Raw genomic sequence first — 17374 nt, 5'->3', positions numbered from 1 at the left:
TCACAGGCCTGCAGAACACGTACCATCCCATTAACCATTGTAGTGCATGCTAAATACAAATTATATCAAAGAAAAACTGGACGAGAAATTTCTGTAGCTGAAAAATGTCAACATGTAACTGAAAGTTTTTAGGTTTGCTGTATTTGGATGTACGTTATGTGACCTATATGGAGCTATCATTTATAAAGTAGATGGATGAGCATAATGAGAGAGTTGCATGTTAATAATTTGAGAAATTAAATCAGTCTACCAGTTTGCTTCAAGATTAAAGGGCATGCAAAATTAGACAGAATTTTCTCAACAGAGCAGCATTGGCAATGCTGAATGTAGTCATTAGAACCCAGCAAAGGGTGAAAAAACAATAGTTTGTGAATTAGTTCACTAAATGGGGCTAGTATTATTAGACCAGACTGCTTCAGGACCTGTATTTTCCCCCTTGAATATTTGTAGGGCTGGTTTCTGTTTGCACAGATGTTTGTGGAGCGGCTCGTATTAGTTGAAGCAGCTGTATTCATTCTGAAGCAGTAGCATTCATGCCAGAAGTTCCTGTCTGGCCTCTCTAATCTGTACATGCAATTACTTGGTGGTGACCAGAGAAAGTCAAATGGAAAATGGGTTAGACAGATCTAAAACCTGTTTATAGCTCCTCCTTTTCTTCACTAAGAAGCAGACATGTTTTAAATTCTGTCATCTTCTGTCCCACGATAAATGCACACACATGCAGAGTCTCCATAATCAACTAGAAGTTTCTTCAGGGGGGTGGGGCTCCAGGGTTGGGAGGACAAAGGAAAAGAGAAGAATAGGAAATATCTTAAGCACACTAAAAATGTCTATCCTTATTTATTTACAGTTCCCTTTGGCATAGTATGCTTTCTACTCTTTTCCTGAGAGTTTAAAGCCCCAGTAGTTTCTTAGAGTACTCAGAGAGCAAGAATTGTGTTGATCAGTTGAACTGATGTAGCAGACTTGAATTTGAATATTGAAAACCAGTGATTCACATCTCATCAGTGTGATTTATAAGCAATTAGCATGAATTGTGGCTATTTCTGGAACAGTTCTTCAACAGAAGAAAAGATGTCTGACCTATAAATTCTGTCAAATACCATGTTTGTTTAACTAGTCTCATTTGTCATAATGAGGCATTAGGCTGCTGTCAGAGGTGACTTTAGAGTGAAATTTTAATTGCTGCAATTTAACTTCTAATGATGAAAAACAAATTAACGATCCAAGTTTTTCCTGACTTCTGCACGTGTGTGAAGGAGTTCGGTGTCACTTACTTTGTGCACAAGGATGTGGACCACTGCAGAGCCACCTCATTCAGCAGTGTGGTGGTTACTGGCTGGAAATGGCAGCGAGCGTGAAGGAAAGATGTTCTGTGTTCAGGCATGTATAAAGTGAAGGAAGCCAAAGTCCCTTTTAGTCTTCCGATAATGCTGCTCTCTCTGAACGGTGTAGTTTCCTAAGGCAGCTTCTGTACATTTTAGCGCATCTCTTTCCTCTGCATTTAGGGGATCAATCCTCTTCTCTGTACCAAATAAGAGAGACCCTGAATATATGAGGGAAATTGAATCTTCTGGAACAATTTTTAATATATACACCTTTCTTTTGTTAGCTGCCGTCAGCCCAAAGTGGTAGGAGAACAGGCCTTTTGTCAGAAACCCAGTTGCTTGTTGGTGTCTCCTACTTGATGGTTTGGGGGTTTCTGATTGATTGTAAGTGGCTGATGCACAGTGTTAGCATCAGGACGTCCCAAAGATTAGACTGATGTGTAACTTTTCTCAAACGTGGGTAGCAGCAGACTCTGGTTTCAGTCAAGCTACATTAGGGAAAAATTTTGCCCAGTCTGTCAGGTTCTAGAAAGGAAGGAAATTTAAATCCTAGGAAATTAAAATTAACAAAATCTCTTTCTTCTTCTATTTCAGTAATTTCTATAGTTGCTGAAATATGCCTAGACAAGGGCCCATATCTTATTTACTTATTTATAAGGGAAATAATTCTTGCGCAACATGCGGATCGTGAACAAAGGCATATTCTACGTTCCTCCCTACGGTTAGGCTGTGTGGTGCCATTGATATTTTAAAATACAGAGCTTCTACTTAAAAATCAAAGGCATCATATGAATAAATAGCCTAGTTCGGGTAACATGTAGCAGTTCTTTAGAGTATTTTGTCTTCTGTTCTAGTTCTGTGGTCTATAAAGAGCGTGTAGCATAAGCTTGTTTTATGTTGTTTGTTATTAAAAGCAGTGAGCACTTTCTTTTAAATGTTACGAGATCTGGAAAGCCCGTGTGCCTGGCTGAGCTGTGCATTCACAGGCATGGTTTTCACAAGTATGAGTGTAAATAATGGTGGTGTTATTACAATAAAGGGGGTAAAGACCTTAGGATCATAAATTTGCATGACACGACGGTAAATAATTAGTTTGCTCTAGAATGATTAGAGTTTTAAGGTGTAATTTTTATTGATTTTTTTTGTAAAGCTTTGGCCCCTGAGAACCATAAAAATCCACAGTTCCTACTGATAAAAATTAACGCTAAAGCCAGTAATGATAACAACTGTCACTGATTGAACATGGAAGGTTGAAGGAAAATGAATGCTTTCTGATTCAAGAGCTTTCAAGCTTGTTAAAATTAGATTAGATGCTTTCTTTAAAATGCTGCAAATCCTGTTTTGAAAAGAAAACAGATTTTTGCCTTTGATGGTTTACAGCAAGATCAGAGGTAGGTCTCTGTTTAGTTCAGTGAATGTTAGAGCTCATGCCTGTTGCTTTTCCATGAGGCACTTAAAAATCTTTGATTAGTTGAATCCTTATTTTTCCCCTTTCCTGCTAAAAAACTCACCTGGACCCACTAACAAAAGTTCATAAGCTTGGCAGTGTTTCACTTATCCAGCCCTTTTCCTGATTTCTGTGTGTGCACATGCATAGATTTTTTTTAATAACTCTCGATAGTCAAAATTAATTTTTAAAATTGAAAATGCTGGGGACTTCATTCTCATTTTTGTCATTTGTTTAATACCGTTTAAAGAGAAACATTTTTTCTTTCATTGTATGCACTGTTTTGTCAGCATGTACCTATCTGGGAGAAAAAGCCTTTTCAATGTTCTGTCTATCCTCAAGGCATGGTGTATCTTCTGTTCCTTGCATTGTTTGGAGCACTGTCTCAATGTCCTTTTACTGCAGAAATACCTATTTGTATTGGGAGTACCTAATTCCTCTTATTACAGTGATCCTGTCTCACAGAGCACTCCTCAATTCAGAATTGGAGAAAAACCCCACCAGGTTGTGAGTCTCAACTTGAGAAACCGCACCATGTTGAGGAGCAGAGGAGTGAGGGAGGGGGGAAGAAAGTCCATTTTCCAGGGCATTTGGGCTCCATTGAGCATGATCGGATTGCCCTTCATTTCCTAATGAAGGCTGCACCCAACGATGAGCAGGTCTGTCTGCCGTAGCTTGTAAGCAGGATCACTGCAGTCTTGGGGAGATGTCTTGTTGAAATGGACAGTATCTGTGGCATAAGCTTACATGGAGGCTGAACATTTTCAATTCTATTGTAGCACTGTGTCATGTTGATTTAAAGACAAACAAAAGCAAACCAACCCTAACCCTGGGTACAGCAGGGAATCCTTCTAGAGGTTGCTCTATTTCTGTCTGGAAAGATCAAGGCTAGACAAAGGACTGATGCCCAGTGACCTTGTATTCTTCCCAGGCTGTAATGTTCACTCTTTGTTCTTAAGATGTGAGTATACCCTGATGTAGGCCAACAGCAGTTACTGTCTGATTTCACACTCACCGCTGTCTAATACTGCAGTATACCAATAAAGCATGGACCTTTACCAACTGGAGAGGTTGCTGGCTACTAAACCAACACCAAGCTTGATGAGACTATAAGCATGTCAAGCCATTTAACTGTGTATGCATGGAATTAATTTTTTTATTATTATTTTTAGTTTTACCTGTATTGAAGGCTTTTACTCATTCTAACTGGTATTTTGCTGTAAAACTGTCACTGGTTTAATTGTTCTGTCCATTTGCTGGCTGATGCTTTGTCCTAAGTATGAGGAAACTGGTTCACTGAGAAGGTGCACCATTCTCCCAAATCACTGCCACTCCTGACGTGGGCATGCATTTTGAAGCTGTGAAGTCAAAGCAAACCTTTCTCCCTGTCATGTTCCTCTTCAAGCCCGGCAGAATTATTGATTATGTGTGACATGGGATCTCTTCCCGAGTTGTTTTTTCTTCCTGTTCCTCCTCAGATTCTTTGGTACTGGATTCAGGGATGTTTGTACATAAATTTATGGCTGATATAGAACTACTTTTCAAGATCTTTAACAAACTGTATCCAGCACTCCAGCTTGTTTTGTTTAATGAGGAAGAGGAATGCAGCTTGATGAACGGTTCCCCCTCAAGCTTTTGTGGAAGTCAGTGGGATTTTGTTCTTGCATTGAGGGAGAGCAGAGCAGAAATCTCCATCCCGTAACTCAGTTCAGCAGCATGGGTGTGCCTGGTTCACAGTTGGGGAGAGAAGGGATGGACACCCTTATTAAACTCTTCTCCAATCTAAGGCACTTCAGTCATTGGTGAAGTGCATATGAAAACTCCTGCCACTTCATCTGGTACTGTCTGTCCCCCATGTCATTTTGTACTATGAGTCTTTCTCTGACAAAAGCTTTGAGGTAGGAGTTAGAGGTATGCAACCACTGTGACTATGGAAAATTAAGCTAGACCTAGCTGCGTGGCCACAGCAGCGGCAGCTCTGTTGGATACTTTCTTATTAAAGAGCGCTCATAAGTGGTATGGGGGCAACAGCTTGGGTTTCATCTACCAGACTGGAGTTTAGAAAACGCTCATCTGTCCTTAAAGCAGAGTAACTGGGATCTGGGTGTCATGAGCTTCCCCTGACTGCAGGGCAGGCTGTGGAGCAAGCCTAAGAGAGAATAAGCCCTGCAGTGTTCCACGTACTGAGAACAGCGCTTTCCTGGCTCTTAATATGTTATAATTTCTAATAATAAACCTATAAACCTTGAGAACAATATAACCCTTAACAGTTGAGTTAGTGAGCACTATAGCTGTACATGAAGTTTTCCAGCAGAATTTCAGTCACCTTCAGTAATGGTTGATGTTTCCTCTCAGTTTCCATAATTGAGTTCTTTTCAGTTCTTGGTACTCCACAGAGGAGGAACATACCCAGGAGCATCTTAACACCGCTGTACTTTCCCTCGCTGTTAAAACACAGTGCGTAGGGATGGAAACTGTTTCTTTTGAAGCGGATACAGAACCCTAAATGGCCTGAGTGTGTTATTCAGCAGTTTCAGGAGAAAAGGAATAGAGGAGGGGTATCTTCGGGATACACTGAGTCCCATTTGTCTTCCTCACAAAGAGGGGAGCCCTCCCATGTTAGGTTAAAGTCTCTAACCAGGGATTTCAGATAGTCTTATGCTGTCTGTGTAGTCAACAAGGAAAGAGGCAGCAGGCAGTTCAGCTCACCTATGATTTGAATTGACCTCTGGGAGGGGGATGGATCACGGCTGGCCAGCAAAGCGCGGAGCCCAGCCTGCCCCTCTCTAGCTGGGGACCCGCAGCTTGCCAGCGCTCCCGTGCATTCCCACCACCAAATTGCAGCAAGCAACTGTGATGTGTGTTTTGACAGAGGTATAGCTGTTAAGTATTTGATTTTAGCCACTGGCTTCATTTTACTTAGCACATGGAACATGTATGTTGGTGGGGAGTGATTTGAGACACGTGTAAGGCTAGGATGATAACCCATAATTTCATGTCCCGTGGCCGTGTAAAATGCCATTGTCGTTTTGTAGATTTTTTTTCAAGTTAGATTTCAATCAAGGTTTACTTCTGTCACCTTCCCTACTGCAGCACCTTGCCTCAATGTCCGGAGAGTAAACTGGCTCAGTGGAACTAAGAACCACTCCAGATATTTTGGGCTAATCTGGCGTACTGTGGTAAAGTGCATTCTCATTATTTGCCACTGTCATCAACCAGTGTTTGTTTCTCTTCTTAAACCCGAGCTCAGAAAAGAATTGAAGCGCATGCTTAATTCCTACTCATTCCATCAAGGATATAATTTTAGTATGTGCTTCAGCAATCCTTATATAAACTTCTTTTTGTACTTGTCTCTTGGTTTGTGTGTATGTAGCTGGCTCCATTATATTTGAAAGATGGCCCAAGTCTGAATCTAAATAAAATCACTTGAAGTACGAGCAAAGACGATTCCATGTTACCAGCTGCAAAACTTTTAGGCCCCTAATGTGCTGTGCAGAACCACTTGATATCTGGCAACTGACATGCTAATAATTGCCTGTCAATCAATGAATCCTTTAAGGTAAAATGCGAGGAATTTCAGTACCTTGTAAGTAAGATTGATCTTTTCCCTTCTGCTTCTGTTTATATTCTGCAGTATGTAGTTGATGAGTAGAGCCTGTATGAATATACTCTTCTGTGGCAGGAGGTCAGATGAAATACTGACAAAAGACCATTTGGTTAATACAGGTTATTTGTTCCTCACCTCCATGAAAAAGAGAAGGTCACTTTGCAGCATTGCCATGACCCATTAGCATGACACATGTCCTGATTGATTGGTGATGGGGGAGAGAAGACTTTCCATTTTCATTTCTTCATGACTTACTCGTTCTGCTGTGAGTCAGTCAGTTTGTTTCCCACCTTTACCAGAACAACATCCAATGTGTTGATCTTTATGGCTATGTTGGTTGTAATTAGGCCCCAGAATGTGCTAACGTAACAGCATTTTGAGGCCCTTTTGTAATATAGCCGCTTTCTTATAGTAAGCTTTAATTTTCACTTGTTCAGCATATTGGCAGATGGGGTCTAACTGAGCTCTTGCTTCTAAGTGGTAGTGGTTGGATTTGGTCACTGCTCATGTCCACATTGATAGCAAAAAGGAGGATGTAGCATTTCAACTTGCTGCAAAATAACTTTGAGAATGTCAGTGATGTATTGATGTGCAAGTCTTTAATCAATGGGGTGTATGCTCAATGCTGTGAGCCACTAGGCACACTTTTTGGTGACACTTTCCATAATACTTTTCCCAAGTTGTGTCTTCCAAGTATAGGTTAGGAAGTCTTTAATTCATTGTCCATTTGATATTTTATAGTTTGAAATACTTGGAGTTGTACTGATAAAATTTCCAGTACATCAGAAGTTAGACCTGGGATAATAAATAGGTAGGTAGATATGTCGATATATCTATCTATCACAGATAGGTGCTATTTAACTTCTAGACTATAATGCCTGTGAACTTCTCACAGAGGTGCAAATCATTTATTCGCTGTCAAATGACAGGCATAGTGCCAGAATTTCTTTGTTTCCACGTTTGAGGTGATACCACTTTTCTTATGTCTTTTGTAATGCAGAGTTAAGTACTTTTAACCTTACAACCTTGCTATTAATCTGTTTCACTATTTCTCAATGATGAATTCCATTTCTTTTGAAAACACTGTATACAGTTGTGTGCTAGTGTCAATAAAATTGACATTTGTGTAACAAGCTGTGGCATTTTCTCAAATTTCACTGAACATTGATTTAGTGTGAAACTGTTGGTAAACCCTTTCTTGCTAGCTGTAATAATACAGACCTTTATTTCAGACAAGTACTGCTTTGACTTTGATTTTATAATAGGCTACATAACTGTCATGATTACGTAAACTGATAACTGTATTGTTTTTTTCCTTCTCTTTTCAAAGGAATGACATATGAACTGGTTTGGAACTGGAAAACATTCATGTTCTAGCAATAAATCTTGAGTTCTTCCAGAAAATAAATAGGTTTTACTACTGGCCTAATTATATTTATTGGTGCCTCTGTTTACTGGAGTATCTCAGCTGTGTAGCAACAGAACACTTACCTATCGTAATCTAGGGAGGACATAAACACATGATAGTAAAATGTATTTGACCTTAATTATATATGGTGATGTATGTGTTTTACATTTAATCCTAGACAGCCTATTAGCTGTGGTAATCAAGTGCTTGTCACATTTTTTTGGTTGGATTTTAACGTGTAATGCCAAAATGGTACAGACTGTAAATGTTCTTCCACATGACAGATCCATCTTCTAAAACAGGTTTAGATTTTCAGAGGTTTGGAGGAGCGGATAACTGGGAGAACATGGGGCATTTTTGGCAAACTCTTTCCTTTGTGCAGTCAGTAGTCTGGCTGCCTCCCAGAAGACAAAATGCTAATTTCAGTAATATTTGATGTAGTGTATATGAATCCATGGAAGTGTAATTAATTGTCTAATTCTTTAATATTTTTAATCCAAAATTAAATGGGACTTTATATCTGTGATCATCTAAAGTTGTCATGCTTTGTGCATTAAAAGTATTGCCTGTCTTATGCAAATGTAATGTTAGCATTTCCATCCCAAACAATCAGAGGAGCATGGAAAGACCTACAAGGTATAATATACATACTTGTGTTGTGTGTAGAAATTGGGGAACTAGTAGTTTTCTCCCTTCGTGTTAGATCTAACTGGTCTTAGCAGCAACACTGCTGTAGAAAGTCATTGTTTCTTTTTCTCTAGACTTCCACTAGATAAATTTGTTCTAACTCGTGTCCTGTAGCTACCTATGAAGTACTGATTTGAGTCTTCGAAGTTCTACTTTGCTAGAAAGAATGGTACTCCTAGGGTGACTCCCCTTCTTGTATTTATTCTCTTTCATAGAGTGGATTACAATGGTGAAAAATTTGGTATTAATTTGATGTTTAGCAGTAAATATTGCAGCTCAGTCATGTATGCCTTGATCCCTTCCCTACAGAGACACTAATTTCAGCCAGTTTCATCAGCTAAAAGAATGCTTCGGTCCCTTGGTTAATGCGAATGGATGCAGTTCCTCTGGCTTCAAGTCCATTTGGACTAGTTTGAGGACCCTGATGGCTGTGTCTTGTAGTGTAATTTCACATGCTGCAACTTAAGGTTGTAACTCTTTTTGGAACTTTCTAGAGAGAGCCTGTCCTAACTGATTTCTCTTTTACCATTTTTTTAGCAGGTTCTCTGACTGGCAGCCCTCATCTTTCAGAGCTTTCCATCAATTCCCAAGGAGGACCATCGGTGGCAAATATGTCTTTATCTCCAAACTTGAGCCCTGATGCCAAGCAGTCATCTCCCTTGGTCAGCCCTTTGCTGAATGACCCATCATGCGTCAGGACTGATGATGAGGAAGAGGTCAAAAGAAAGGTAAGGCAGAGGCAGTTGGCCTTGGCTCTCTTCTCCACGTTGTGTTGCGACTACTGCTGTTTGTCAAAGTGACTAATATCTAGCCCCCCTGCAGCTTCCTCATCGTAGATCCACATAGATAACTTAAGTTGGTTGGGTCACTTCGTATCTGCTGTCCTCAGTCATGGTGTGTCCAAGAGCATCCCTGTGCTCCTGAGGCCAAACTCACGGTTTGGAGTGGGTCAGGCCAGAACCACAAAACTGCGGTAGCTGAGGGCTCAGTGCTCTGGATTCATTCTCCTCAACAGGGGTGCGGGAGGTAGGGGCCCCAGCTCCTCTTTAAGTAGCAGAGATCAGAGAGGTAGCTCTGTGTCCTTAAGGTTAATGTGGGATAAATCTGGGCCAGTCCTGTTGGTTGCAATCTTAAGAGCTTGTTTTGACAGGGTCTCCTATAAATCTAGCTTGTTTTTAAGGAGTGGAGTTTGGTAGTTTGTTGTAACAAAACAGTCAACTCCAATGGATTATCGGAGGGAAAGTTTCCAGGTGACAGAGGGAAAAGGAACAGCGTTGAGCCTGTGCAGGAGTGTCCAAACCAGGCTCTCCAGTCTGTCTCTGCTGGGAGCACCACTGGGAGCATTTGGTTGTGGGAGTAGGAAAGGCTGTCTTTGAGCCACAGCCGGCAGCGTTCAGCTGGGAGTGTTTGGCTCAGCCCCATCACTGCAGCAAAGCCGTAAGGGAGCATCACATCCAAACCTGCTTTTTGAAGATAGAAGTGATTCTGTCTGAGCCAGCGTGTTCTGGATGCCTGCTGGCTCGTCCCTCCTGTGCTGCAGGGCGAGAGGGGGTTGCTCTTGTCCTTCTGTTGCCTGCTTTTTCTCCTGAGCTTGGAGCATCTCAGGGGGAAGAAGGTGGGAACTCAGATGGCTTTGCTGGAGAGTGGGAGCATGTGTAAGGAAGATCTCTTTTCCCACTGTGCATAGTTAGCAAGATGTGCGAGAGGAATTTGTGAAGAGGAAAAGCCAAGAATCAGTTAGTATACTCAAGATTCTCTGTGTCAGTCCAAGTTACAGCAGCCAGTGACTGCTGCATATACCAGCTGATGATGGTTCCTGTGGGGTTGTATACTGACTAGGAAACACCCACACAGTCTCTCTTTGTATCCCTTTCTGGTGCATCCTCTGTATCATTGATCTTCAGCAAGGAAATGTAGAAGCAAAAGATCTACGGATGTTTTGCTCTTCCTTTTTGCTTCCTGAGCAACACAGAGCAAGATCAGTTGGGATCCTTTGGCTCTTCAGAATTAAGAGGTCAAAATCACTTTTGCCTCTTGGATAACACAGGAGGATTTGGGCTTTTTTCCCCTCAAATTTGAAATCTGTCACTTACCCTAAAATCCTTCCCCTCTCCCACTGTTAGGTTGTCCAGCTGCACTGGAAAAATCTCAGGGATTTGATTTTTTTTTTTTTTTTTTTTTTGGAGAGGGAAAATGTTTCTACTGTGGACTCTTACCCTGACGATGAAACTTACAATAGTCAGACACTAATTTTTTGTCATTTTGTCAAATTTGATATTTGTCAAGTTTGATTCAAACGGTTATCTAGCCTGCAAAGGATTTCTTTGTGAACTTCAGAATATGTCCTGCTCCAGATATGTGGAATAAGCTGAAAGGAACATCAGCACCCCAAAGCTGTAGAAATCACCTTGGCAGAAAAAAAGTCTCTCAAGAACCCATAGAAAGTGCTTGTTCTCTCATGTTTCCAAGGAAGGATTGTTTTCAGGGCTTAGAAACATTCAAGCATGAGTCACAGTAACCACAAGCAAGGGTCACTAGTTTGTAACTCTCTTGGTGATTGTTGTCTGCAGTTTTTTCCTACAGAAAGCAGCTCCATAAAAGCAGATGAAAACCTAATGTGTTTGCAATTTGCAGAGATTCCCAACTGAGAAAGCTTACTTCATCGCTAAAGAAGTAGCGACCACAGAACGAACATACCTGAAGGACCTTGAAGTCATCACATCGGTATGTTTACTTGAGCATTACTCATGAAACATGTGAAGCTGTAGTCAGCAGTAGTATTTCATCTGCTCCATTTAACATCTTAGCTGTTTCATGCTACTTTTATATTCTGCACTGTAGATATTCTCTGCAGTGCACAGGAGTACAGCTCTAGGGAGGAAATAAAACAAAAAGCAGAAAGTAGAGATTTGCACTGTGGTTAGTAACATGCACTATGAAACTGTATCAGGTTGAGGAACTTGGGACACAGTTCAGTTATTTTTTCTTGCTCTCATACTTTGTGGTTGTAATTACTAAAAATGCCTGTGGGTTTTCAATGACTTCTCTTAAAACTGAAGTAGCTCCTTAGAGGGACATATAAATGTTTTCTCCTGGATTAAATGCCCTCCATTTAACATGAAATATTGTGGAGTACCTGTTTGAATGATTCTGATTTTTCAGTAAGTGAAACGGTCTGTTAAACGAGTCCTTAATCTGTAGCATCTAATTAGAGTGTGATTATTAAAATCACGAAGGCAAATACGTGCTGCCTTTGCACACACACCAACAGTCTTGTTTAACTTCCAAGAGCAATGTGCGCAAGATTTGGCCTTAAATAACAATTGTCTGTAAAAGGGCACTGGATCCAAAACCCCTCATGGTATTTCAGCAGGGCTGCCAGTTCCAGACCTCCCAGCTCTTTAATCATCCAGTGTGTGAAACTCCGTGAGGTGCATTGCCACCTCCTGTGTTGAGTGTGGCAGTAAGGAGGACGTGCTGCAGGGAAGAGTTTGCTGGTACCAGCTAGGAACTGGGGAGAGACACCTTCTCCCCAGCTTCTCATCTGTTCCAGGAGCCCACGTGGCAGAGGCAGTTGATCTGATGCCAGTTTAGACACAGCCCCTGTAGGCTGGAGCAGCACGGTTGTTAACAAGCAGCAAGGTAGCTGTGACTCCACTGCCTGCTGACCCTGGATTTCTGGGAAGCCAGGCCGACGAGGGTAGAGCCCAGGAGCTGTGGATGGTGGTCATGGCTGCAATCTCAGCAGCAGATACGCCGTTTTCATCTTCTGTTTCACCCAGTGGCTGCAGAAACAGAAAGTTTTTGCTCTTCAGAGCTAAACCCCATTTCCCACCCTGGCCTGTATTCTTGTGGCAGGCAAATTTGAATTTGCTGTGCCACCGAGAGGCATATAACTGGCTCTAAGCTAATCGGCAGGCCCGTCAGCTGTGCTCCACAGATGACTGGCCCAGGAGGCCACTGAGAGCGAACAAGTAGCCAGCGTCATTGGAAAAGGTAGAAGGAACAAGTGTCGTGCATGAATTTTGAGACTTGATAGGTGTGCAGTTCTTCAACCTTAGCTCTGCTCAGTGCAGAGATAAAAGGGGGGAGAGGGAGGCTTGGGAGGGATCTCTCTTCATCGCGGGCCTGGGTCAGCTTCAGCTGATGCAGCATCAATCAAGACCACTGTAACAGCCTTCTGGGCACTGCTGGAAGTCAACCATAGATAGCTGGAACCCCTCAGGGTAGCGAGGAGGGAGTAGTGTTATCATGTTGAAGATAATAGTCTGTGCCACCTTGGCAAGCCCCCTAGTCCTATGGCTTTATGTCACCCATAGGTCTGTTAGGGTGAAATAAAGAGAATATAGAGCGCAACTGAGCAGGAGCCTGTTGCAGTCTTAACGGTGTTTGGCACTGACCCTCCTATTTTCTGCTACTAGCGTCTTGTCTTGGAAGCGCCAAGTACCGTCCTTCTACTTGTTCACTTTGCAAAGTGCATGATGTTCTCTATCTGCACACAGCAACGTGGGCTTGAGTGCTTACTGTACCAACTCCTGTCAAAGGGATTTCGGACAGAACTTGGCAAAAGAAAGTGCAGAGCATATTTTTTGTTTTTACTGGAATGTTGCAAGTATTGCAATACTCTTTCTCTTGCACCTACGGCATTTGCAAATTCAGTTTGTATTGGCCAACCAGTTTGGGCCTGAAAAGAATTTCGAAGATTTGATCAGTTATGGCAAAGGGGAAGGGAGTTTCTTTTTTAACTATGCAGGGCCTGACCGCTGATAAGAGCACCAGTTCAGCACGCAGGAGTATCAGGGGTAGCCTGGGTTGCACTCCTAGTGCCAGCTAAATAAGGTCATTACTGGGTTAGGTGTATAAAGACAGCAAATGATCATACCTGCTGCATTCCACTCTCCGATAATTTTCCTTCTTTTTTCTTTGTAGTGGTTTCAGAATGCAGTGAGTAAAGAGGATTGCATGCCCGAAACACTGAAAAATCTCATTTTCTCCAACTTTGAACCTTTGCACAAATTTCACACTGGTTTTCTCAAGGAAATTGAGCAGAGACTTGCTCTGTGGTAAGATTGTTGTTTATTATTTAGCTATGTTATTTCATGCAGTTTAGCATTTTTGCATTCCCTTTTTGCCAACTCCTTGTGATCTACTGTAGCGATTCATTTGTGAAAGTTACAGATGTTGGTTACTAGAGACTGGGTATATTGAATTGTGCTTTGTTCGTGTTTACTCGACAAACTCTGTTGTTCGGATATCTCAGTCAGGTACAGACATATGCAAATGAGATCATAATTCTGGATGAAGCTTTCTCTTGCTGAATGTCAGTGTTTCTATATGGCAGCTCTTCTGAAAAACATGTTGCAAGCAAGGCTTATCAGTAACAAAGAGGGAGCGGCGAAGGACCAAGTCCTCTTTCTGTCAAATAGGTGTAGGCCAGGGAGGATTTCAGAGACCAGCTTCCCATTCTGCAGCACCGCAGCTTTGACACTCTCAGGGTATACAGTGCACTCTACAAATTGATAGAGTGTTGGAAGAGGACACTGGGCTTAAAAATTATCTAGCCTTAGCATAATAGTGACACTAAAACATGGCATTTTTGTGAAATAGCTATAAAGTGAGTAATTCTTCCCTGGCAGGACTCTTAACTCAGTTCATTTGACCACTGATATCTGAACAGAGGCAGCACACAGAAGCCCTCTCCTTGCTCTGATTAGACCTGTCTGGACTAGATTGTCTTGCTCTGTGTAGGCATTTTTTGATAGTTTATCTTTGGTGCTGGGAGCCCAGGTTTTCCTTCTCAGAAAAGTGACAATGGAAAATTGTGTGAAAGCAGAGCAGGCAGACCTGATGAGTGCTAATCAGTTTAATGCCTCTTTAACTAATTAATCAAAACAAAAGCAAAACACAGTCTTAGAGTGTGTGAGTTTAGCTCTTGTGATGTGATGAGCGAGATCACTGAATGAGAGCACAACACATTGCAGGCTATCCAAACCCACCCTGCACAGTTCCAGAATTAGTGAGCATTTTCTGGGAAGAGGGGAATGTGGTACTGCCTCTTAGAGCTGACATCCTCACCCAGGACTCTGTGGTTGATGCCTGACATAAGGTTACTACTCCTAAGGCACGTGCTGCACAGCAACTCTGCCCGTATTTTTTCATTGGGCTGCTACTGTTCTAATCCAGTCAGGATTCTTACTGGTGTTAATTGCTTTCCAGTAAGGAACATTTATTGCAGGTACTCCAAGAAGGCTCTTTCAACTGTTACAAAATAGTGATTGTTTCTCTTAACTATGGTGTAGGATTAACAGTAGTTGGGGTTAATACCCAACTAGTTAGGGTTAATGGTGCATGGTGTGAAAAGGAAAATTTATACAGTTAGTAAAGGGCCAAGTTTTGCTCTCTGTCAGACCAGTCTACTCTAGGGAGCTTGCTGGGTGGTTTCCTGGGGCATAGGTTGAAATAGAGATTCTCCCTATATCCTTCTGGTTGCTGGTAGCATTACAGGTAGATGTCAACCTCCTGTTCAGGTGTGATGTTTTTCAAAAATTGGATGATGCTGCAATAACAGCCTGCTGTGGAAAGGTGGCACTGTAGGAAGTGGGGGGGAGGTATGTTAAAAGAAAGAATATTTAGACTTTTAGACTTTCCATGGTTTTATTTTCTTTCTCCTTTTCAGTTAGCTTCTTTTAGAGCAGAGTAAGCCTTTTGTTTTCCAGCTTTTCCTTGCATCCTAAGGCTATGGTTTCACAGAGTGGTAAACCTCAGTTTAAGGCTCCTAATACCATATTTAAACTGCAGTTACCCTATGATATAAAGTGTTGATCTGCTATGAATTTACTTTGCAATCCAAATTTGTTCAAAAAATATTCTGCTGAGGTAACTTTGTCCCAGCTGGGCACCCTGTTCTGACTTTTGTCAGCTCAGCTCTTGCATGTCCTTCCACAGTTAGCGTAAAGCCAGTGGGAATTCTCTGTCAGCTGCTCTGATTCACTTGACAGAATAGCAGTCACGTTCCTGCCCCTGGTCTGCATCCAGTTTGCAGCCAACAGCATGGGTTTACCTAACATAATACCACTGTTGTAGACGGTGTTTATTTTTAAAGTTCTGGAAGATTTGAATACGTGCCTTAGGAAGGAAGGCAGATTTGCTGGCAGGTGTTACTTTGGAGTGTTGGTGGTTTTATATAATTCCACAGGTGCCGAGATAAGCTGCAAGCAATAAACTCTATCCTATAGAGATTACCGTTTAATTAAACGGTGAGCGACAAAAATAAACAGCCCCTCTGCACGTAGAAGAAGAAGCTGGTGGCAATGTGGTAGGGAATTTCTTCAGCAGTGTGGTCAAGGTCACTTAGCTCAATGTCTGTACTGTCATGACTGTACCTCTGTCTTTGGCCCCGGGTGGTTTTAAGCCAGCGGGCTTCGGCTGTATTCACCGCTGCAGTGCAGAACGCTGCCCAGCCTCTGCATCAGCTGCGTAGCTCCTCGTGGGCCTGCTTGAGCCGGTGGCACTGCTGCAGGCAGCTGTGGGCAGGATTCAAGCCAACTCATTTAAATCTGACCCTTCTGTGTCAGCTTTTTTAAATTTCCAGGCAGGTGGAGCAGGGAAGAAGGTGGGACGCTTGTCCCGAGATATGAGCATGCTCTGCATTTGTCGGAGGGTGGCGTGTCCTATGAAAAAAGGGCCTTTGAATTAAAGGGTCGTGGACTTCATCAAGCTACTGGAAGACTCTGTGTTGTGGGAGCTTGTCTGAGAGGAAGAGCCTCCCATAACCAGTCATCTGTGTTCCCCTAGTGAGTAGGATGCTGCGTTTTATCAACTTAAAGTGCAGTTCAGCCCGCTCGCTCTACCTAGGCATCAGTGTGTTTGTTTGTCTAAGGTTTGTTTCAAACCTTTGTGCTGCGTGTTAGAAGCTCTTACAGGAGGCCATTCCCTAGTCTCTTAGGGCTTGGATCATATTGAAGCTGATGCTCTGCAAAAGAGCTACGAGGAGAGCAAGGCCAGGGGAGGATTGCACGTAACGATTGTTAGATGGCTTTGTGCTTTTAATTTGTTAAAACATCTATAGACTTTTAGTATTTGGCTCAAGGAAGCTCAGGTTGTGCACGTTATTCAAAGCATTTCTGGCTTGCTCGAAGGCTTCTGAACTGTTTGAATCTGCCATCAGAGGCAGGCTGTTTGCTACTGAACATCTTAAGGGCTAGTATCCTTTTGACCCAATTATAGATTCTGGCAGGTCTGATTTGTTTCTTTACACAATTTGCCCATTTTTCTCTTTAGTACTGCATTTCCTAGGAGCAGCACATCTCAGTGTCTACTGCATAGTGATAAAGTTTTTAACAAGACGTGAATTGACGCTGACACCAGTAGCCAACTGCAGAATATAGGAAGTTGTTGCATTTTTCACAGCCAGAGTTTCTTTCTGGCCAGGAAACTGAGCAGATTCCTGGTGGTTTTATTGCACAGCATCCTAAGGTCAGTCATACCATGCTCTGGGCGATGTTTTCTGCCCTGCCTGTGTGCTGTTGCAGGGCCAGTGAAGCAGCCCATGAATCCGCTTGGTTGCGTGTCCAGCTCCCGGGCAGCCCGGTCCTGGTCCTGGCTACCAGGACTCATCCAAGTTGCTCCTCAGCAAGGCTTTGGGTGCAAGGCCAGGAGTTCCCAACCCTTTTTGGTGGGAGGAAATACGGGAGGTGTAGCTCAGTGACTTAAAGCTGGCTCCTGCTTCCAGGGGCCTGAGAGATTTTTATGGCAAGGAGGAAGAGGTGTGGGCAGCGCAGGCAGAGCGTGACATGCTCCATTAGCATCTGGCCAGTTGAATCTGCAGAGTCAGTTAGGTTTTGTTCCTTTGTTCATCGAAGCTGTTTAATAGGCTATTCCTTTGGGCCACAAGCACT

The 17374-nt window shown here is 42.4% G+C and overlaps 1 protein-coding gene across 7 annotated transcripts in view; it reads left to right on the top strand.

Moving 5' to 3' along the window:
- FARP1 (FERM, ARH/RhoGEF and pleckstrin domain protein 1) overlaps nucleotides 1-17374 on the top strand; it is a 211094-nt gene that overhangs the window by 169262 nt on the left and 24458 nt on the right. For 5 of the 7 annotated variants that reach the window (XM_052785742.1, XM_052785748.1, XM_052785744.1 and 2 more), the window contains exons 14-16: nucleotides 9015-9205; nucleotides 11112-11201; nucleotides 13407-13540. In XM_052785742.1, the coding sequence (XP_052641702.1) occupies nucleotides 9015-9205; nucleotides 11112-11201; nucleotides 13407-13540 (415 nt within the window). The remainder of the gene's footprint in view (nucleotides 1-9014; nucleotides 9206-11111; nucleotides 11202-13406; nucleotides 13541-17374) is intronic. The other 2 variants (XM_052785743.1, XM_052785741.1) reach the window with 1 other exon arrangement.

The sequence above is a fragment of the Harpia harpyja genome, chromosome 4 (assembly GCF_026419915.1).
Source record: "Harpia harpyja isolate bHarHar1 chromosome 4, bHarHar1 primary haplotype, whole genome shotgun sequence".
NCBI classification, from domain to species: Eukaryota; Metazoa; Chordata; class Aves; order Accipitriformes; family Accipitridae; genus Harpia; species Harpia harpyja.
The sequence above is the reverse complement of the archived record's forward strand: the minus strand, read 5'-3'. Positions and strand labels throughout refer to the sequence as shown.